The sequence below is a fragment of the Ochotona princeps genome, chromosome X, assembly GCF_030435755.1.
Source record: "Ochotona princeps isolate mOchPri1 chromosome X, mOchPri1.hap1, whole genome shotgun sequence".
Lineage (NCBI taxonomy): Eukaryota > Metazoa > Chordata > Mammalia > Lagomorpha > Ochotonidae > Ochotona > Ochotona princeps.
In genome coordinates, this window is record NC_080865.1 from 50,930,342 (window position 1) to 50,954,375 (window position 24,034).

The following is a 24,034-nucleotide window of genomic DNA, read 5'->3' on the forward strand; positions in this document are numbered from 1 at the left end:
TAACACCAAGACAGTGTCAACATTATATATTTTATTTTCAAAGGCTTAACTATGACCTATTTCAAAGATTACAACAGCAATATAAAGCCTTTGTCTAAAAAAAATCCTTTACTTGTACTACAACTCCATAGATGTAAAATGTACAAAAGTATTATGGAAACTTTTATTTCTAGATGTGGCTGTTTATGGATAACATACAGGTCTTTATGCACATATCATCTGTGATTTGATTCTTCCATAAAAATGTTGGCACCAACTGTATCTGAAATTCATATATTAGCACAACTGTATTCTGCCCTGGTACCAAACTACTACGTCTACATGTAATAACTATAGATAGTCAAATGAATGAACTCCTTTGGTTTTATACAATAATAAGCTTCATAATAATTTTAAAATTTGTTTTTCTTTTTTTTAAAAAAAGGTTACCCTTCAGAATCTGATGTTTAAAAATACTGATATTGTTTGGCATTATTCTATTGTTATATATGCATCTTGATGACTAGTAATGAATGATTCCCCAAATCATGATTTTATGAAACCAGAAAAACTATTAAAGTAACTTTATTTTAAAGGAATTTTAGCAATTAGTTGTCAGGACCTTGTGGACACCAATTTTGAAATAAACCAAGGTTGAAATAAACACTTGAACACTACTGTAAAACAACATAGTATGAATATTGCGGACCTGTGGATATATATATTTTTAAAAATATCACTCCTCCTAAAAAGGGGGGTTTGAAATATTCAAGTAATGTAACAGAAAACAATGCCTTAGATATAAGATTAGGTAAAAGCCACACAATTTTCTCTTCATTTAGTTTGGCCGAGGAACACTGCAAATCTTAGAGGCCAGTTGATGTTTGCTTTTTCATGCTCCGTCGCTGAGCTAAGCTGGAAGCAGCAACAGGCTCCAGAATTGGTTGACAGGTCTTATGAGTAAGGGAAGAATATGTGGCAACCAGTGCTCCCTAAAATAAAGACAAATCATTACAAACTGAGTAACAAACACTGGAAACAAAAACAAAAAAAAACTTGCATGTTATATCATTAGACATTTAACTAGAACAAAATTATTCCCAGAAATATAACTGAGTATGCTTGATATATATTCATCACTGCTCCCTTGATGAAATATAACTGATTCCTTCCTTACTTTTCATTGCGACTACTATGCTTCAGAAAAATCCTCTTAAAACAATAAAATATAAAATCTGGGTTCAATGTCTATGAATCTAGGTACTATTATAAATGGCTGTAATCTAATAACTAACAGCAGTTATTTGTTTCCATATGAAATTTCTATTTCGTCAACTTCTAGCTATTTCAAAATCAAGGCAAGTAAAATTAAGCAATCAGTATCTTATCATCAGAAAGACAGTAGTAAAGAAAAGAAAGTAAGCACAGGGGCTAGTGTTGTGGAATAGCACAATAAGCCTCAGTCAGCAATAAGCATCCCAGATGGGCGCTGTTTCAGTCCACACTGCACGAGACTGCCTGGAAAAACAGCAGAGGATGGCCTAAACGCATGGGCCTCTGCCATTCATGTGGGAGACCCAGAGGGAGCTCTTGGCTCTTGGTTTTGGCCTGGCCGATTCCCAGCAACTTCAGCTGTTTAATGAATAAATCGATAGATGGAAGGTTCCTTTTTCCATCCCTCCCCCCTCTTTTTCTCAATCTATAACTCCGCTTTCCAAAGAAGTAAATAAAAAAAGCCCATGGTTACCCACCAAGTTCAGTAAAAATTATGCTTTAACACTATAAGCTACTAAATACAAAAATGAAAATAGACACGAGACAGCTGAATAGTACCCTATAGCCATTTTAAGGTGTATAGCAGCCGGATGAGTATAAACTGAAACAGAAATGTCACTGAAGTGATCACAGGATGTGGTTAAGAACTTGTATTTGCCAACATATTGGTCACTCAATACCATGTTAATTAACCCCATAAGGTTCTAAACTATTGTTGATGTTATGTTGTGACTTTTTTTTAAAAATGATCTTAGTTGATTAGGGTACAAAGGGTCAAGGATTACTGAAAAGTGGGTAAGACCATTGTTTCCACACTAATATTATCATTTTTTCCCCTGTATCTGGGGTCAGGGGAGAAACAAAGGGAAAAGCCCCACCCAACATCCCACCCATCCCAGGTCCCCGATGTGAGGCACGCTCCAAGGGTCCTGCTCAAGCAGTTTTGATAGTTCAACAGGTCTGAATCGCTGCCAATCTCGCCGTTCCAATTGCGATGAAACCTATTCAGAATCCATTGGCTGACATAGTCTCTTCATGGTTGGGGTTCTGAGATCAGCAGTTGAGTTGGAGGGATCTCCAATGAAACTTCATCTGAGATGATCCCAGACCTGATTCTTGTGTGTGCTTGCCAGTACAGGGTCCAGCACAGTCCATCGTCCCAATCAGCTCATGCACATGCTGGTCGTTGCTATTGCTGGGTCGGTTCTGTTTCCAGCCCTGTCTTCCACTGGAACCAATCGGTGTTGTAGTCCAGCCTGATCCTACCCACTTCATACTTGGTCCTCAGGCAAACCAGTGGGAGCTGCAGCCTAGTTGGGGTGACTCCCCAGAACCCCAACCAGTTCTGCCCCCTATCCTGGTTCCCATGCATACCAGTATGTACTGCACACTTGTTCAGTCTGTCTCTCATCCCATTTAGCTCTCGTACATGTCAATGGGCACTGAAGCCTAGTTCAACCCAACCAACCTACTATCCAGCCCACACACATACTGGCAGGTGCCTTTCTGTCTAGCCACCCCTGCCCCTGTCCTGGTTTTGAAGTTCTCCAGTGGGAGTGGTTACCCATGAGGGAGGTGTCCACTATCTCCCTACTAGGCCACTCCAATTTCTGGATGGTGCACTCTCCAGGTGGTTCTGGCATTTAATTTAACAGAATTGCCCCCCAGTACCAGCCTCTACCATCTGATGATATGGCAAAGCCCAACAAACCCTCACCCACTCTAATTTTTGCTTGCACCAGTTGGAGCAGTCAGCCCAACCTAGCTTTTCGCTTATCTAGCTCACATGAGGCCCACAGGTGTTGTAGCCCTGCCTGGTATGGTCTTCCCCATCCAAACTCATGCTCTCCAGTGGGAGTGGTTGTCTAGCAGGGGAACCCACTTTTCCCTGCCGGCTTTGCCTCCTCTCCCCTGGTTCTCACATGTGCTGTTTGGGTGCTGCAACTACATCTGGTACGGCTCACCCCACCTTGGCATTCCGTAATGTGCACTGGTTTGTGTCGTGACTGAACCTGGCCCGACGCACACTCTGTTCTGGTGCTTGGATTTGCCAGTGGTTGATGTGAGTGGGTTCAGCCTGGTCTGCCCCCCACCTTTGCCATATGTATGATGGCGGGTATCTTCCTCTTGCCTAGTCTGGGTTGCTCCATATCGTGGTTCTTGCGCTCACCTGTAGGGACTGTGTCCCGACCGAGGAGTTTCGCAAGTTCCTCCTTCAGAGCCTCTCCCTATGCCAGGTTTTGTGCTTAATGGTGGGTCCATGGGCCAGCCCTCATTGCGGGCCTTCAATCCACTCCAGTTCTTGGTGTTGGCTCTTTCACCCCAGCCACGGCTTGTCCGTACGCTGCTCACACATGGCTCATTTGGGGCAGAAACCCAGTCTAGTTCATCCTACATCTACCCAGGTTCTCCAGAGCGCCAGATGGTGCTAGCATCTAGCCCAGCTTGGCACACCCAGCCCCAGTCCACACTTGTGCCAAGGGAGATTACAGCCATATCCAGACCAGAACGCAACCTCCACTCCAGCCCCTGCACTCTCCCATGGGAATCCCAACCCAGCAATGGTGTATTCTCACAGCTCTCCAACTGAGTCTATTCCCAGGCCTAGATTGCGCACGTGCCAGTGGGTGCTCTGACCCAGTTGCCTTAGCCCCTCACCTGCCTCAGCCTTTGCTTTCAACGCTGCGCTGTAGTATCCCTGCCTCATGTAAACCAGTTGGTGTAAGAGCCTAGGTTGGAATGACATGTGCCCCATTCTGATTTCTATTCTTTTCTTGTGAGTTGAAGTTCGCTTGGCCCTGACTGGTCCTCCCCCTTCCAGTTGCAGCTCGGCCCACCCGACATCCTATTTTAGGATGCACCTTCAGGTGGTGCTGCCTTGACCTGCCCAGATTGCCATCGGTTCCTTTACCCGTAAGTGATGGCAGGTGCCATAGTCACACCTAGCTTAGTCCCTCGCCACCCCAGCTTGTGAGCTAACCTGCGGGACTTGTATTTCCACAGGGTTGGGCCCACACTTCCCCCACAGAGTTTGCCCCCAGACCAAATCTCTCGTGTGTTGGTTAGTGTCTTGACCCTGCAAACGTGACCAGTCCACTATTCCATTACCCAGTCAAGCAATGGTACCTAGCCCTGCCAGACAGGCCCCCATCCATAGTTTCATGTGGACTGGTGTGTGGCAGTCAGTGATGTTCTATGCTAACAGCCCATCTCAGGATTCCTAATTTGGCTGGTGATTCAGTTTGGCCCAGATAGATCTTATGGACACTTCCCTCCAAACCATCAGGTCTCAGTCCCCACGCTTGCCAGAAAGTTTCATGACCCTGTTACTGGGAATGACCCAGAATTCCTCTCTCACCTACACTAAAACTGGCCTTATTCATGGGAGTCCCTAAGCAGCAATTACATATCCTAAAAACCCCAGAGCTCTCAGCTGCGTGGCCAGCAGGCAGAGCCTGGCACTATTTGGTGTACTGACTGTCCAAAGTCAAAAGGAGTCAGTCACTGCCTTTCAGCAGTGGCTTTGGCCTGAGTCCCCATTGGATCCGGCCCAGCAGGGGCACCTCCCACAGCTGCCACACTGCGAGGAGCCGCAAGCTGCCCCCAAGGCCCAGACCTCATGTTGTGGCTTTTAATTGGTCGGGATGATATTTTGCCAGCTGTTGAAATTATCTGGACAATAAGATGCTGGACTCTATGCATGGTACATGCTTGCAATGAAAGAATCATGACTGTATTTGAACTGTAATACTACAACTAGGTGGAGGAATCCACCATGGGGGGAGGGTATGGGGAGGGGTTGGGGGAATCCCAGAGCCTAAACTGTGTCATAAAATGAAATGTAATTAAAAATATATTTTTAAAAAAGCCCATGGTTGTATTTAAAAACCACCCAAACCAAAACTATCTTTAAAAAATAAAGATACTTTAAACAATTATCTGTGACATCAGTGAGTGCTATACAATGGCTTTAATAAGCTCTTAGAAAGCACATAAAAGGATGTGCATTTTACCTTTACAACATGTGATGCATCATTTCTCTTTGGTTGATCATTCTGCAACCGGTTACTGTGGGTTATCCATGAGTGCTTTAGTATTTGCTCAGTAGTGTACCGTTGATGAGGGTCCATATGGAGCATATGGGAAAGCAAATCCTAAATTAAACAGAAATACACACATGTACATATTGATGCATATAATCACATACATATAAATAAGTGTCATTTCATACACATGTCCTCAAAATATTAAAGGACTCAAAATTTTGCAACCTGTATTTTTTGACATATTCTTTGGGGAAACATAATTAATATTCTATACAATTAACTTTTAAATGACAGTCTTGAATCAGATTGTTGAATATACAGTAAATCCTTATTTATAATTTTCAATTCAGAGGACTTTAAATCTATAGACCTGGAACATGGATAGTGAGGAAGGAGGAAAATGAAACGAAGAAGAACTTATCCTGGAATGTGCCAAATTGCCATGATGAAAAAGGGGCTACTGGACTGCTGGTAAGCTGGACTTGCAAGTGTAAGGGTATGTGAATATGCAGGGCAGATTCTTACAGTGTGAATCCACTCAGTATCTGGGAGCTTACTGTATAACGTATCATGCAAAGTAAAAACATAAATCCAATGTTAGTAACTGGCTGCTAGCATAGTATCAGAACATAGTAAGCTTTTAATCTGTAAATATGTTTTACCTGTTAAAAAATGTTGTGAATTTAACATAACCTCACAGTGAAATGCAATTTTAAATGTACTGAATTATGCAATGCTTTTAAATAAGTATTTTTTTTTATTTGAAAGGCAGTTATATAGGAAGGATCACTCCTCCAATGGCCACAATTGTTAGAACTGAGCTGCATCTGAAGCCAGAAGCCAGGAGAGTCTTCGGGGTCACCCAAGTGACTTGAGCCATCTTTCAGTGTTTTCCCAGGTCATTAGTAGGGAGCTGAATCAGGAAGTGAAGCAGTTGTGACATGAAACAGCACCCATATGGAATGTCGGCACCTCAGGCAGAGGGTTTACCTACTGCACCACTGCAACAGCACCTTAATAATCTCGTTCTACCAAATATCAGCTAGTAAAGAAAAAGTATACACACCCTAACAAATATTTTCTACTACAGAAACAAAATTTCCATCTGTGAACTTCTCAAGAGCAGACAGAAGCAATGAAATGAAGGACTCTGAAGACTAAGATAATAACTTACGATTATTTTAAGGAGTAGGAGAGCCAACCAAAACATCCTGTGCAAAGAATGTGAACTACTCCCAATGCTTCCCAGGTCAGGCTGCCAATCCCTGTAAGTTAGTCTTCACTTGGCAAAGGAGTAAGGACTTTTTTTTTCTTTTTTGAGAAAATTCAAACACTTAAGAGTAGCATAAGTTAGGATTTAGACTAACCTGAATAATGAACTAGCAACTTCCAAAGTGTTTCCCAAGTCAGTCCTGGGAACAGCAAATAGATGGGTTTATTCTAGTCCGTATACTGGGTCCTTCGAAGATCTAGTTTTGTGTTAGTGGCATTTTCCTCAGGAGAAAAAAATCACAATCTGGGGTTTGCCACGATGGCTCAGTGGCTAAATTCTCACCTTACAAGCACAGGCATCCCATATGGGTGCCAGTTCATGTCTTGGCTGCTCCAATTCCCATCCAGCTCCCTGCTTATCATCAGGGAAAGCAGAGGAGGAAGGCCCAAAGCCTTGGGACCCTGCACCCTCGTGGGAGAATTAGAAGCTCTTGGCTCCCAGCTTCAGATTGGCTCAGCTCCAGCCCATTGCGGCCATTTTGGGAGTGAACTCAGTAAATCTGAACTGCCCTTCCAATATAAAAAATAAATATAATTTAAAAAAATAACCAAGAAGAAAATAACAACCTAATCTGGTGGTAGTATGCATACTTTGTGTCACTCTAGTCAAAGAAGAACTGAAGCCAAGTAATCACTCTGCCTAACCTACAATCTTGATCCCTGACAAATGGCTGGGTGAGTTTGCCCTGACTGTGATAGGCAAACTTAAGTGTTCCTTTTCTATGTTAAAATATTTTGAAAAGTTATATTTTAGTGATACCTTAAGGCACTGTGGTCAATTATTTATAGCTTTTGTCTACCCCTATCCCTTGCTGGCCTAGAGTGTAAACAGCTTCAATAAATATCAAAACCAATTAAGTTTAAGTTCTTCCTCTTAGCTTCCAGTGCCCTTTTCAATTCTTTACTAACCTATCACTTCAGTCTTTACACAATCCTTACCAGGAAATATGCTGATCTAGCCAAGTAACCTACTCCCTACACCTTCAAGTTTTCCCATCTACAGATGGGGGACAAAAGAATATGCATCATCCTCTCTCCCTCAAAAAAATCAATGGTAAATCTCTGGCTTCCAAAAATGGGGTTCTTTCCACCAAAATCATGCTTAATTTCCAAACGTAATCAAACATGTATTCCTATTACGGTCCATGCCATGGATCAACAGAAGCATGACCTATTCAAAATAGATAAAAAAACATCTTGTCTAAGTATTCCTTTTTGATAGCAAATGGCAAACACAGATGGGTAGTCCCTGCTTAGATGTATCTGCCTTCAAGGAGCCTTCTTTTGTGCCTAAACCTGGGTATGGTACTTCTTTCTCTCCTTACTTCTGCACCTACACAGATCACACTGTTACAATGTCTTTTTCATTTACAGTCTCATCCCGCTAAGCTTTTTAGAGCAAAATAAGATCTATAATTACTGTGTGTCTAGCATCTAAAAGCATTCATGGTAAGTAGTAGACATTTAATTAATATTTAGTGTAATAAGTTATGCCTGGTTATACTGTACATCAAAATTATATTCATATAAAAATAAAATGAAAATAATTTTAGATTAATGAGTAAATATTTGTGGTAAATCCCATATAGCACAACCTTGTACTAAATTAAAATTTTACATGATTTACCAATCTTAATATGAAAATACAGGCGTAAGTAAAAACTGGTAAACTTATGTATTTCAAAATTAGCATTAAAATAAAGTTTCTAAAACATTTCCTTAAAGCAGAAATAAATTGAAAAGCTATTATTTTAATGAAATGGACCTTTGCATAAGGTGTGCTGAAAGAAAGTGCAGAAATAAATTGAAAGCTGATAATAAAATAAGTTAACAATGAATTATTACAATAAAAAAGACTCAAGCAATAATGAAAAAATAATAAAATTCCATTGGTCCATGCCTGCAGTGATGGACATATGACTGTGTATGAAGAACTATACTATAGTAATGATACAGGGGAACTCAGTGATGGGGGGGGCGGAACTGAGAGGGGATAGAGGGATTCCCAGGGCCTATGGAACTGCATCATGAAATGATAATAATAAAAAAGAAGTAAAATTAGAAACAAATTCCATTGGTCCAAGGACTTCAACTATTGTCCAAAATGAAATATCAGGATTTTTTTTCTTTCTGAGCCGTGTGTTTTTAATATATCTTTAAATTAAACATATGATACCGTTCTATAGGCTCTGGGATATCCCTTTCCCCTATCCCCAAAGCCTCACTCCCCCTCACTGATATTCCCCATATCACAATAGCATAGTCCTTCAGAATCAGTAATGAGTCCATCATTCTGCTATTTAAGTATATCATGACATTGTAGGCATGGGCAATGGCAGGGAGTCCAGCATCCTATTGTCAAGATACATTCAACAGTTTTATTGGGGATCCATCTTAATTTGGAAATAGAGATGCATACTGCATTGTACCTTAACATGTAGACATGATAGTCTAGACTATACAGTTACTATACATTCCCTTAAGTAAAAAGCCATAACACAAAAATCAACAACCAAGAAAAAACAGGAAATTTACAACATGAAGTCAGATAACATGCTAATGAATGATCACTGTGTCACTGAAAAAATGAAAAAAAAAAAAACAAAACAAAACCTAAGACCTTCCTGAAGTAAACAATGCTATTGTAGACCTATGAATGTGTGAGGAAATTAATAAGAAAACCAAAAAATTCTCTTTTGAATGAATGAAAATAAAAACAAAAACATCAAATCCCTGAAGACATAGTAAAAACAGTATTGAAAGGGCTACTTGATCTCATATTTTGCATAGAGGTTGACTTCCATCAGAAACAACATATGATATTTGTCCTTTTGGAACTGACTTGTTTCATTGAACATAATGGTCTCTACTTGGGACTATTTGGCTGCAAATGGTAGAATTTCATTCTTTTTAATGACTGAGTAGTATTCCATAGAGTAGGTATACCAGAGTTTCTTTATCCACTCCTCTTTGGATGGGCATCTGAATTGTTTCTATGTCTTTGCTATTGTAGATTGTGCTGCTGTAAATGTAGGATTATATCCCTTTCTCATATGCAGATTTCATTTCCTTTGGATATATTCCCAGAAGAGTGATAGCTGGGTCATATAGCAGGTTTATTTAGGAAGTGAACCAGAAGGATGGAAGATCTCTATCTTTCCCTCTCCTCTGTAACTCTGCCTTACAAAGAAATAAATACATCAAATATACCTTTTTAAGAAAGAATTAGCAGACAAGGACATTAAAATTGTTGCAAAAATTCGATTTCAGAACTTGCAAAGTAGAGAGAAATTTTATAAAGAGACACAATGCAACTTTCAGAGATTAAACTAAATGTGACAATAAATAAAACAGTAAATTTGTCAAGAAGAAAAAGACTGACAAAAACACAACAGACACTACCCCGAAGAACACAAAATATAAGACCAACAAGCAGAAGAAAATAGTATCAATAAGCTCTGTGACAAACTCAAAAGGCCAAAATATATATGCAAATGAAGTTTTGAAGGAAAGAAGTATAGAAGAAAGACTGAAGAAATATCACCCCTTCAAATTTCCATATTTAATGAAAACCAGAAAGCAACCAATCCAAGCTAAATGAAGCCTAATTATAAGGGGGAAAATTACCTAAACTTAAATCAAAACCAAACTGATCAAAACCCATCATGCAGAGAAATACTTAAAAGCAGATATAGAAAAAAACGGAGCATGCCACATACATTGAAACAAAAGGAGAGGTTATCAGTTATTTCTTGTAAGAGAAAAAAATTCAAGTGTAAAGACTTTGTAGTAGTATCTTTAAAGTATTGAAAGAAAAATAACCTAGAATTTTATGTTGAATGAAACTATCTTCTAAAAACAAAGGTCAATATTAGCAAGTATGAAGAAGATAATTTCATGATTAATGAAATAATAAGAGGATAAACTTAGAAACAATGTCAATGCTCATTTGAGAAACAGATACCCTAAACAGCCACATAACTTTAAAAATTGAATTTATGGCTAAAATCTCCTAGATAGAAAATTCCAGGCATAAAGGGCTTTACTGGTGAATTTTAATAAACATTTAAAAATCAGTAAATCTAATTCTATACAACTGTTTCAGGAATTTGGAGAGGAAGGAATGTTTCCCAATTTGTTTAATGAAGTCAGTATTACCCTGGCACTAAAATCAGAAACAGACATTGCAAAAATAGAAACAATATATCAATATCCCTTATGTACACAGATGCAAAATCTGTAACAAGAAATTAGAACAAATCAAATCCCGCTATACATAGTGCATATCCTGGTGCAAAACTTGCTGAAAAATTTGAAAATCAACGAAAATCAGGTATATACTAATATAAGCAAGAGAGAAATCAAGCAACTATTTCAAGCCTCTGATAAAATTGAGAGAGAGAGAGAGAGAGAGAGAGAGAGAGAGAGAGAGAGAGAGAGAGAGAGAGAGATCTTCCCACTGGTTCCCCATATGATCACAAAAGTTGGAGCCAGGCCAGGCTGAAGGCAGCAGCCTAGAGCTCCATCCAGTTTTCTTACATGGGTGGCAGGGGCCCAAGTACTTATGCTATCACAAGCACATTAGCAGAGCAGCTGGGATTAGAATCAGCAATCTGATATGAGGATGCTAATGATACAAGTGGTGCCTTAACAGGCTGGGCTACAATGTTGACCCCTCAAAATGTCTTGTGGCACTACACTCATGTTTCTTTTTCCTGTAATGAGGTGGGATACAATCAATGCCTACAAAATCAGATCATGTGATTTCATGATGTTACTGAAAACGATGTACAATTTAAAACTTACGAATTATTTGTGGACTTTTCCAATTAATATTTTCAGACTATAGATAAGAAGGGACTATTGTACGAATTTCTAAACAGTAATGAGGACAAGTGTGTTAATGACGTAAAGACAAATAAGCCAAATGAAACAAAAAGTGAATACAGAAACAGAATCTTGCAAATTTGGAACAGTTGATTTTTGATAAAAGTATAAATGAAATTCAGTGGAAAAAGCATTTTCAACAAATTGTACTGGAACAACTAGATATACATGGACAAATCAAGCTGACAACTTTGTATCATATGCAAATAATAAATCAAAATGGATCATAATTCTAAAGATAAAACTCCAAACTATAAAATGTACATATATGTGTGTATATGGACATATATATGTATATGAGAATATTTGAACTCTTGGCTAAGGCAAAAATTTTTTATTATGACATCAAAACTAGAAGAAAATTATGATAAGTTGATCTTTATCAAATTAGAAACCTTTGCTCTTGGAAAGACATTTGAGAGAATTAAAGGACTATCCATAGACTGAAAGAAAACATCTGCAAAGCATAGATTTGCCTGTCAGAAGACGTAAGAAGTCTCTGTACCCTACTCATCAAAGTATATTTCAACCCAAAAGTAACCTAAATAGACTAAAACTCAGTAAGGAAAAAAAAATCCTACTTTACTCATCATTAAACCTTTTATGAACTTTTCTACATGCCTAAGGATTCATACGGATTACTGAAAGTTACAGGTAGTGATAAAGGTGAAAGAGTAAGAATTTTAGGACATGGGCTTCTATGAATACGGAAAACTACTGCAATTCCCTAAATTTTATTCACGTGGGCCTTTACTACTAATAGGAAGTTCCAAGTACTAAATTTGATTATATATCAGAATGATTTAGACATTCTTAATATGACTTAATACTTATTGAACATTCAGTAGGTACCACATATATAACCTGTTTTTATACACACGAAAATACGTAACATCTAAGTTGCTTAATCTAACAACCCTGAAGCAGGTATTATATTACATTCACTTAACAGCAAAAGCTGAGACCAAAGAAGTCAAGCATCATTTTTAAGGTCCTATAACTAAGTATCAGAGCCAAGTTTTACATCAAGGTAATGTGACTCTAGAGTCATGTGCGTTAGCAATTACGTACACTACCTTTCATTCTTCCCTCATCAAACTCAAGGTTAATGCTTGAAATTTATACAACTACGAATACTTTCTTTTTATGGTAATAACTATCATACAGTTAGGGCTCCATGTTTACAACATAAAGCAAATATTCATAGAAAATATAAGTATCAAAATATAAATAACCCTGTTGAAAAAATGTATTTCATCATGAAATACAGTAACAAACTTTTATTATATATTCACTGAACACATTTTACTGAAATTAAGTACAGTGAAAACTAAATTAGATAGGCATGTAATTCAACCAAATCCAGGGATACTTGAGCTAGGATTGCGCTAAGCAAACTGTGGTATATAGTTAATCTAGTTTTAAAAAAAGTGCTATAATTACTTTTGAGGTAAAATTTAGCTAAGCTATATAAAATTAAAGCACATTTTAAAAGGTCCTACAAATGTCTTAGATACAAAATGGACAATTTATTTTTGAGACAGAAACCTATTTACAAAGGCAGATCATTCTCTTAAATATGTCACTCAAAATGAGAATACAACAAATGTGGCTATAACAGAAATACATGAAAAACATTATACTCATTTTTCCTGAGGAAGATATTAGCAGAGTATTGATTACAAATAAAGAAAATATGGTAGACACAATGAATGAGCCATGACTATAAAAAAGGACAAAATTCTGTCATTTGAGAAGAGAGCACGTGGATAGAATCAGCTTTTCTTACATTAAGTGAGATAAGCAAAACACAGAGTTGAACACTGTATTATCTCCTAAGTGAAAAATAAAAAGTCATATCATAGAAGTTAAGAGCAGAAGGATAATTAGTAGCAGCAGGGAAGCTTAGGGGCATTGGAATGATGCAACTGTACTGTTACAGTTAGGAAAAAAGTGATCTGCTGTCCTACTGCACAGTAGGGTAAATATAAATGAGAATTCACTGTACATCCTTAATAAAAATAAGCTACAATATTTTGAATATTTACATAATAATGACAAATATTTGAGAAGGATATGTTTATCCTGACTTGACTATTACATACTGCATACAGATGTTGAAACATTACATGAGAACCCAAAAACATGTATGATTTTTATGTAACAGTTAAAAAAACAGAGAAAAATAGTTTACAGTAACAAGTGGTTTCCTAACAGATGTATCAACATTTTACTAGTCTCCTTTAAGGAAACTGAAGTTGTTTTAATAACTTCATTTATCTTACTTCCTTAACCTCCCTCAGAAACAAGCAGTAAGCTCTTTCTGACAGAATGACAAATCAGAGTACAGATGCAATTATATTAAGTAATATTCAATGAATCTTCTGGATAACTACAGTGAGAGCAAAATGAACTCATCACTTTTCACAGAAATTTGTCACTTTGGCATGAGTAAGTTTTCATTTTTTTTGAAGTGGACACTAGTAGTACAAATCAATTTAAAAAAGATACTGAGATATAATAAGAGTGATTATTTATGCATAATCAGACAGGTAGTTTGATAACCTGATTGGAAGAAAACCACTGCTAATTAAAAACTAACCTGATCTAACCAGTTCGTCAAAGATTTTTATCAATTTTAAGCAAAAGCCACCAAACTTCAGGATATTTTGAAACATACAGAGGAACACAGTAATGTTTCTATTCTCACAGTAATCAAATAGCAAATTCACTAAATTTTGGAACCTACTGATTAACAATTAATCAGTGTGATCATGTGACTAAGATTAAATATTTTGCATCAGTTATTACTCATTATTCACTACAAATATTTTAACTTAATGGAATGAATTAAGATTCACATTTCCTCATTATGAAAGATGACATTCTAAACATGTTTAGGTACTTCCTTTTGACTTGGTTATAGATAACAACAAATATTTATCTTTCATAATAGAATTCTTACTATCAAATATGCTACTATATCTTCCCAGCATTGTTTAGACACTGTAATCTCTCTTTAGCACAATTTGGCAAAACATACTTAAAAGTTATAGTATTAGCAGTTCTACATGAATTTCAATATGTTTTAACTATAAATCTGCTCTGAATATAGTTCATGAAAGGGGTAATAAGCCTCTGAAAATTTACTTTTCATTACAGACTGAGTCAGCAATACCTTTCTTTTCAGTCTTCTATTATCAAGGAGTTAAAGACCTTTTTCCTTCATTTCCTCAATGAACAGGCTAATAAACTTTGTTCTTCTGCAAAGTTTTCCCTACATGTTTTGGTGGATTGAACACTGTGCTGCACAGAAAATAAATTCTAGCTCTGTAACTCAATATATGACCATGGATGAGTTTTAGAAATATATGACCTGTAAACACATGATCAAAAGCATTCCCTACGAAAAGCAACTCATATTCAAAATGAGAACAAACACAACAGAGAAAAAAAGAAATTGTTCTTTTTGAAGGAGACAAGGGCAAAGGTCACACATAACTTCCCAGTAAGAGTATCTATTGGGTAATAATTTGTTGGCAAAGGAGAATGTATTTAGATAGACATTCACATATTATTTATTGAGAGTTATTTTTTTTTCAAAATTAGAAATGAAACCAATGCATTTTTTGTGTTCTGGTTTTTATTTTTGCTTTACAAAATGTTTTTCCTTTTTTCCTGGGGCAAAGCAATGCCAGGATCCTCGCAGTCTAGGTTTCCAAAGTGAGCGTTTAGGACTACCATAGCAGCAAGACATACACAACCAATGTGATTCCCATTATCTTCCCCACCCCACACAATTTGATTGAACAGTCTAGGAGCCTAAGAGACTAATGGGATCATCATTTATAGGCTTCTGGTGGCAGTATTCACAATAGCAAGAAAGTATGAAAAGGGAAAAGTAATTCATATGTTGCTAATAATTAAGTGAAACAATTATCCTGAAGTGACAGTAAGTGCTACAGTTAACATAATTAAAAGAACATTAGTGTAAGGGACTATGAGCAACTGAACAATAGATTATTTTCATGGCTCATTTAGAATAGACCAAAAATAAAATTGTTAAAATGTATAAGATAGTTTTCTACAAGGTTTTAACTGCCCCTAAAAGGTTTCAAAGACAGAAACAATGCCAATTAACACATAAGAGGAGATACCTGAACAATAACCCAATGTCTTTTCCAAACGATGAGTTTAAAAGAGAATGTAAGAATAAGGTTGAACTTTGGTATATATGATTTCTTAAGATTAGACAGAATCAGAAAGACACATACAAAACATGAAAAACTGAAAATTTAGCCACAATTGACATAAATCTCACTCTTCAGCACTTTATTCACTTATATCAAAATTTTAATTGAAATAATTGTACATATTATGAGGTTCAATGTGATTTCTGACATATGCATATACAGTGTGGTGATCAAATCAGGGTAATTAACATATGCATGTCCTCAAACATCATTTCCTTGTAGTGAGAACTCTGCTAGCTATTTTAAAATACACAGTACACTGTTAACTATAATCACTCTACTGTGTAGTATGCCATCATTATTTATTCCTTCCACATAATTGCAACTGTACTTCTTGAACACCCTCTCAATTCTTTTCCTACCCCAATGTGATGCAGTAACACTACTACTGAATACAGATCCAAAATAAAATCAACATGTCAGAGAAATATCCCTACTCCCATGTTTATTTTAGTACTATTCTCTCACAACAATTGAGATAGAGTAAACCTTAGTGCCTGTCAACAAATTAATGGAGACAATGTGAAATGTATAAAGGATCTTCAAAAGATTTGTAGAAAAACTATGAACAGATTTTAAAAATTTCTTACACCAAAATAAACCCATAACTTGTTACAACATTTCTGAATACCATCTAGGATATGACACCAATCTGAAGAGCTCTTATCAAAGCAACACAAACTCTGGTAAATTTGAAATAAGAACAAACAGCTAGTCGATGGTGAAGATTGGCTGGAAGAATGGTAAAATCACTTATATTTTACGAAATGTTTTTGGATACAATGCCCCAAATCATCAGTTAACAAATGGATAACTAGTTTTAAAGAAGGAACTATCCAGGGGTAGGTATTGTTTACATTAAGATACCAGTTGGGACACCAGAACTCATATTAGAATGCCTGGGTAGAGTGTCTTGGATTCATTTTGACTACAGTTTCCTGCTAATGCAGACCCTAGGAATCAGCAGATGATTGCATAATATGGTGGTCCCATGCCACCCATGTGTTGAAGACATACACCGATTTGTGGGCTCCTGGTTTCAGCCTGTCCCAGTGCCAGATGTTGCAGACACATGGGAAGTGAACAAGAGGATAGAAAATCTTTCTCTGTCTCCCTGCCTTTCAAATAAATAAAAATAGGTAAGTAACAAAAGAAACCATAACATAAATTTGTCAAGAAAACAATCTTGTTTGTGCCTTAACTGAAGTGGACTAAAGTCCAATAGCAGATAAATTGGTCAATATTACAAACATCTCAATTAGGGTCATTTTAAATGAGCTTGAAAAATTCTAACTGAAGATTTACAATGAAACTTTCGCCTGATGAGTGCTAAAACTGCTGTGGTCAAATCAAATGAAAATTACAGAGGGTTGTCAATGGAAATTTTAATAGAATTATGATCCCAAAGCATTTTTTTTCAAAAGATTCTAACAGCAGACAAAATATGACTTTATCTATATGCTCCTGAAAAAAAAAAAGCACTGAGAGTGGAAACTGAATCCAGTTATGGTGTAAGTAGGATGTGGACATACAGGCAGGTCATTAGGGATGTGCCCCTAGGAGGCAGTTCCTGGGAGATGGCTGTTTATAAAAGCATGAGTCAAGATCACCCACTCTCCCCTTCTGTGTTCTGGCCTAAGATATGATCATTCCTCTGCTCATTTTCTGACATGATTATTCTCTGGTTTTACCAACTACTGAACAAATGGTGCTCACCTGATCTAGGATTCTGAGCTTCTAAAAGGATGAGACAAAATAAACCTCTTTACAAGTAGTTTGTAATAGATACTTTGTTGTACTGAAGAGAAGCTAGTAAACTAAAAATAAGTTACATTATAAAAATTGTCTACATAATAGTCAATTTCTGTCCTTAAAAAGACAATGCAGAAAATTATATTAAATTTAGAAATAAACTTCTAAAAACACATTTCTTTTCTTCAAATTGCACTTTTGGCTTTGGTTAAATAAAATAAGTTTTATATTTTCCTGCACACACAAAAACTAAGTAAGAAAGGAAAGGTAGTTTAGAAGCATATCAGGAAGAAAATGTCACTTTTGCACCTTGTTCAATCTGAAGAAGCAGGCATTTAGTACAGAAATTAAAACAGCTTCGGATACTTTCCTCTTATTTTGGAGTGACTGGCTTCAAGTCTCGGTTTTGCTCCTGAGTCTAGATTTCTGCTAATGTGCACCTTATGAAGAAGCGGGTGATGGCTCCAGCATTTAGTCTACATGGGAGACCTAAATTGAATTCCCAGGATCTGGCTTTAGCCTGCCCAACTTACTAGTTTTTTTTTTTTGTTTTGTTTTGTTTTTTTTTTTTTTTTTTTTTTTACACACTCCCTCTCATTTTTATTGTCTAATGGTCCTGTCTCATCTTGCTGTTTGACACATTCCAAATTAACTGCAAATTTGCAATGACAGCTGTTTTCCATGGCAGAAGATGTTATACTTAGTATTATCAATAATTTAGTATGCCTTTAATAAAAAGTATATATTTATTATTATCGCCAAAGTTTATGCTCAGTAAATGCTTATGGTGATTACTTATTACTTTATCAGCTTACTAGTTGTTAAGGACATTTGGGAAGAGCTCTGCGTGCATCTTTGTGAATTTACTCAATTAAAAACAAATGCTGACATATGACACCATCAGATACTCTTTAAATTAACACCAGGTTACAGCTTAAAGATCTGAAAGAATTTAACATACATGCAACAAAACAAAATACATTTGTAATGTATACCTTTGCGCCATCTGAAATACTGTCCCAGTTTCCACCACTCAAAGAGAACTTTCCATTGCCTATACGGAGTAGTATCTCTTCAGGAGTATCATTGGGGCCATTAGCAAATGGAGTGTAGCTATTAATAAAACAGATTTTAATAGACATGAAAGGTTAACATACATGTTAAACACTACTGAAACCAAGTAATATTAGATTGCAACTTGACATTTACCATACCTGATTAAGAATATCTTACTATTTCCCTTCACTATAAATATAAAATGCCCTTTTACAAGCAAGGGATTTAATCCCAACAAACTGTTTAATAAAATGAATAGTTTTGTCCATATCAATCCTTTTGTCTTGATCAGTTAATCAATGTACATAAAGTTCGTTTTTCACATAAATCTACAGTCTTAAGTCAGGGCAAATAAAGCACAGTTTCTTTTATTCATTGGCAGAAGTTAGAAAACAATACAACTATTATGAAAAAAATGTTAACCTTACACATTCACACAAATTTTACAGCATTTCTTCATTTTATTGTTATTTTGCCAGTATTATTAATCAAAGAAGTTAATATATTTAATTAATGTCTATAAAAATAGGTTGGTTAAATATTTGCATCAATGCAATAAAAAAATTCTACAGTCATTGAGATTATTGTGTAGATGAATATTTATGAAAATAAAGCTAAAGCAGTTTTTCAGAATTAGCTATAAAATGACAAAAGGGATGATTTTGTGTCATTTCAATAGACAGAATTGTTACTGCTATTTAAATTTGGGAATGGGACAATTCATTTCTGGTTAACAGTGTGAGGAAGATATACTAATATATCAATCTCATAATTGCCCTATGCAACAAGTAAATTGAGATAAAACTAAACTAAATAACACTAACAAATATTTTTGTCATTAAGTAAATACTTGAAAGTAGCAAGCTAGAAATCATATTCTATGAACAACATTTGATATACAAATATTATCCTTAAATTCAGTAGTAACAGCAGTTTATAAAAACTGCATTAGTTTGTAACAGTCTAAAAAAATGCACAAGAATATATACTGACATAATTATCAGCAAGTCAACAAAAATATGTCACCATCCTTATAACAGGTTGATAAATACATCTGAATTATACTAAATATATTCTTTAAAACATATTTAGCCAGCATTGTGGCCTAGTGCATTAAGTTGCTACCTACAATACTGGCAGCCCATTAGTGTGCAGGTCTGTCTGAGTCCCAACTACTCCACTTCCAATTCAGTTCCCTAACAATATGCCTGGTAGAATAGCCCAAGTGCTTCGGGGATTCAGCCTGACTCAGCTTTGGCTGCAGGGGCCCTTTCAGGGAGTGAACCAGCAGAAGGAAAATCTCTTTCTCTTTCCCCTCTTATCTGTGTAACTCTGCCTTACAAAAAAATAAAGCTTTTACATTATATTATAATTACTTGGTAAATCTATATCTTAAGTTTCTTACAGCAATTTCTACAACAAATTTTCACTTCTAACCAAAGGTGCTATTTATTCATTGCTATACATTTGTTTTGAATGTATTTTTCTAGAGAAAGTGAGCTGTGTGTTTCTGTATTTAGTATTGTTATCATTTAAATGAGTTATAAAGTACAATCTTATAATAAAATCTTCCTAATAAAAGCAAAAATCAAGTAAAATGAAATTACCAGCAAGATTTATAGAAAAATTTGTGATTATCAAATAAAATTTTCCATATATCATTCAATGTCAAAAAATTTTTTAAATGTGTGCCTTATTTTTTGGTAGTACCAGTAGAAATCTTTTAATGACTATATCCTAATACTATCTCATTATACATATTACTTTATGATTTTTTTTAGCTTTATAAGTAAAGATTTATAATTTTTTGACATGTAAGTAGGATTTCAACTGTCTTCTTTCTAAATTAAGACATGCTGGTGAAATTAGACCAAAAAAATGTAAGTACTTTTCAGATATACGTTTCTTACCCAGCCAACATTGTGTAAAAAAGGACCCCTAGACTCCAAATATCACAAGCAGCATCATATCCCTGTTGCGTAAGAACCTAAAAATGAAATAAAATATGGTATTATTCAGAATAAATTCAATTTGTTATTCCAAAAAGCTGTTTTCTTCTTGCACAAGTTCACCATACTTGTAATCAGTTTATTCACTTAATATTAAAAATAATGCCTGCTGCCATCAGCAAGTATTGAAAAAACAGGTATTATATAGCAATTAGGTAAAATGGGCCATTCCAAAAAACAAAACAAAGAAACAATCTTGTAATACACTCCTTGAACTCAATCAGTTTTCACTAGTACTCTGAGGAAATCAGATTGATACATATAATTAAATATATCCTATAAAAAGTACTAAGGTTCTTAACTGTTATTCTGGCTTCATATTTTATAATATTATATTTCAATTTTAAAGATGAGGAAACAGGTTAATACTAAGTAACTCACCGAATATCATAAAACTAGCTAAAGTAGTACAGTAGTCATTCTTTAAGAACCTTTGCATTTAATATCTATAACTTCCTGTTTATCACATGAGATGGCAAGATGATGTATGATCTTAGGAAAGCAAAACATATATTATATACAAGGCTGATGTCCTAAGAGTAGCATATTTCTGGATCACAAATACACATTCAATAAATTTTAAACAGCTTAATTAGTTTTTCATATAGTAATTCAGGCAGTTGATTTTTTTGCTTTGGAAGATAATACTAATAATTTCCAAATAATATCTTTATTATATACTCATGTGAGACTTCTCTATGAAGTTATTAGAGTTTGCTTGAAAAATAGATGAAATAAGGCCATTTTTTTCATGTGAAAAACCCACTGTTAAAGCCTCTAGGCATATGAAAAAAAATAGATGCATTAATGGATTAACATTAAGAATTGCATAAGCATCAACATGGCTATAAAAGGCTAAAAAACATGAATGTTTGAATGACAATTGCCAGACATGAATAATGACTATTTAACTTAAAATTCAAGATATAATTTTTTCCTACCTGAACTGAGAAGCTAAAGAGGATATAAAAAACCATATACACGGTTCAGCATTATGGTATAGAATATAATGCCATCCCTTCCATGCTAGTTATCACATGTGTGTGCTGGTTCAAGATGCAGCTGCTCTACTTCCCATCATCTCCCTGTTTGGACCTCTGCCCCCAAAATGTGGGCCCCTGTCATTCATGTAGGAGACCTTGAAGAAGCTCCTGGTTCCTGGCTTTGGCCTGGCTCATCCCAGGCCATTGCAGCCATCTAGGGAGTGAACCAGTGGATGAAGATCCTCAACTCTGATTTACACATACAATTTTAAAATTATAAAAACATGTAACAGACTTATACAATTAACACAAGTAGAGACCTAAATGGCTCTAATAAATGATAAGATACAACTTATCTATGTACAGTATAGTATAACTAAATTGGTATAGTCTAGGAAAAACATAACCCCTGCTATTTGTATTCCATTCTTCTTTCGTTTTCTCATTACCACTCATATCTCAGGGTATCACCATGTTTTCTCTGGTTCTAACATCCAATGTACAGCTAATTTTGAGGGCCACTTCTTTAGGAACTAGCTGGACAGGTGAGGGTTAGTTAGCAAGTCAGATGTGAATACTTCATATTCCCATAACCTTCCTAGTTACGAGAACAGAGTTGTACAGGCAGCATCACATTGATTAATCAGAGGCAAACATGAAAAACCTCTTTTAAATTTACCATACATTTAAATTTATTTTGTATGGATAAAGAGAAAGTTGTCCACTTTTTTTTTAACTGCTAGGGTTCATCGCCCTTTGATACTGAGAACACAAAGTCACACAAACAAAAAAGCACAGACATTAAGATGAATGAAAGAATACAGAAATGGGCCATGTTGCTTTCTACTTGCATTAAATTAAATAAAAGAATGTATCACAATTAAATCAGTCAATGTGATAGCATTCTGTCTATTTTGGCATCCCAAATTAGCAAAAAAAAAAGTAACACACCCAGAATTCCATTCTCTTTTATCTAAAGTTCAAATTAATTCAAAATAATTCATATTCAGCTCAAAACTACACAAAAAAGATGATCTTCAAAACTATCAAGAGCTGTAGGCAAAACCTTTCAGCTTTATCATGAATGCCATTAACTCAAGAACATTTTTATACTTCAGTAGGCATTAAATATCAGTGGAATAATATAATATCACACAATGTCTTTGTCTTTATAAAAGGATAAGGTGGGTTTACTTTTGCAAAACTGGTAAAAAATATATGTACTGAATAAACATTAACAGGCTGAACGAATTGATGTATATGATAAAATTAAGTGACTACTCCTTTGTTTTTGTTAAGCTAAAATTATAATTCATAGATTTTTTAGCCAAAAACAATTCTTTATTCACTGTGATGCAATAATGGACAGTTCTATACGTGTTATTATTGATTGAAATATCTATATGGATACTAAAACCCTTCTGATCCTAGGTTAAAGCAGAATACATTATATATACTTCACTAATATCTTCTGAAAGAATCTGAAACTTTACAAATAAACTTTACCAAAAACAAGATTTCTGCAATTCTTCTACAACAATTAAAAAATATATATTTATTACTAGGCAAGGGTTCAATATTTGGTAAGGAAACTTTTTCAAGCATTTTGAAAATAAAAATACTAGCTGAAAGTAATTCAAGTTCTAGTTACGAAGAAATGGGTTTCTGCATGGCCACCTCAAAACCCCTCATTGCTATAATGGACAAAATGTCTTAAATAATGCAAGTCTGTTAGGACAAAAAATTTATTAATGGCTTGCATTACACTCTATATCTACATTCTTTCAAATATGTTTATATAATGATTAACAGAAAAGTTTTTACCTATTAACCTAAACATAGACATGCTATTTGACTATATATTTTTCATTTTAATGAGTTTTTTTGTGTTGTTGATTTGTGACACTTATTTGTAACATTTTTACAGTAAGATTTCATAGTAACGATGGGTTCTGGTTTATTAGAAGTCCACATTAAAAAAATGGCTGTTGGGCACAGGGCATTGGCCTAGCGGCTGAAGTTCTCGCCTTGAATATGCCAGGATCCCATGCCAGTGCCTGTGGCCCTGCTTCCCATCCAGCTCCCTGCTTGTGGCCTGGGAAAGCAGTCGAGGATGGCCCACAGACTTGCGACCCTGCATCCACATGGGAGACCTGGAGCAAGTTATTGGCTCCCGGCTTCGGATTGGCACAGCACCGGCCGTTGCGGTCATTTGGGAGTGAATCAGTGGACAGAAGATCTTTCTCTCTCTCTCCTTCTCTCTGTATATCTGACTTTGAAATAAAAATAAATTAATCTTTAAAAAAATTGGCTGTTGAAAGGGTTACTCTAAGCTCTGCTGTTGCATATGTCACCTAAATGTCAGAATATTTAGAAGATATTTAGATAATATTCTGTATTTAACGGAAGAGCTCTGATTTCAATATTCTGTCCTCTTGTTCTGTAAAACCATTGATGTATCCTAGCAAGGCCAATACCTTTAGGTCCAAGCTGTTACTGCACAGTTGAAAGCAGTAAATCAC

The 24,034-nt window shown here is 35.7% G+C and overlaps 1 protein-coding gene across 3 annotated transcripts in view; it reads right to left on the reverse strand.

The window, feature by feature from the left end:
* Positions 1–548: 548 nt before the first annotated feature.
* The window catches only part of RPS6KA6 (ribosomal protein S6 kinase A6), a 116,268-nt gene continuing 92,782 nt past the window's right edge, over positions 549–24,034 (reverse strand). For all 3 annotated transcript variants that reach the window (XM_058658627.1, XM_004592788.2, XM_058658626.1), the window contains exons 19-22: positions 20,431–20,507; positions 18,460–18,577; positions 5,268–5,408; positions 549–971 (exon numbers count right to left, since the gene is read on the reverse strand). In XM_058658627.1, the coding sequence (XP_058514610.1) occupies positions 846–971; positions 5,268–5,408; positions 18,460–18,577; positions 20,431–20,507 (462 nt within the window). In that variant the 3' untranslated portion in view covers positions 549–845. The remainder of the gene's footprint in view (positions 972–5,267; positions 5,409–18,459; positions 18,578–20,430; positions 20,508–24,034) is intronic.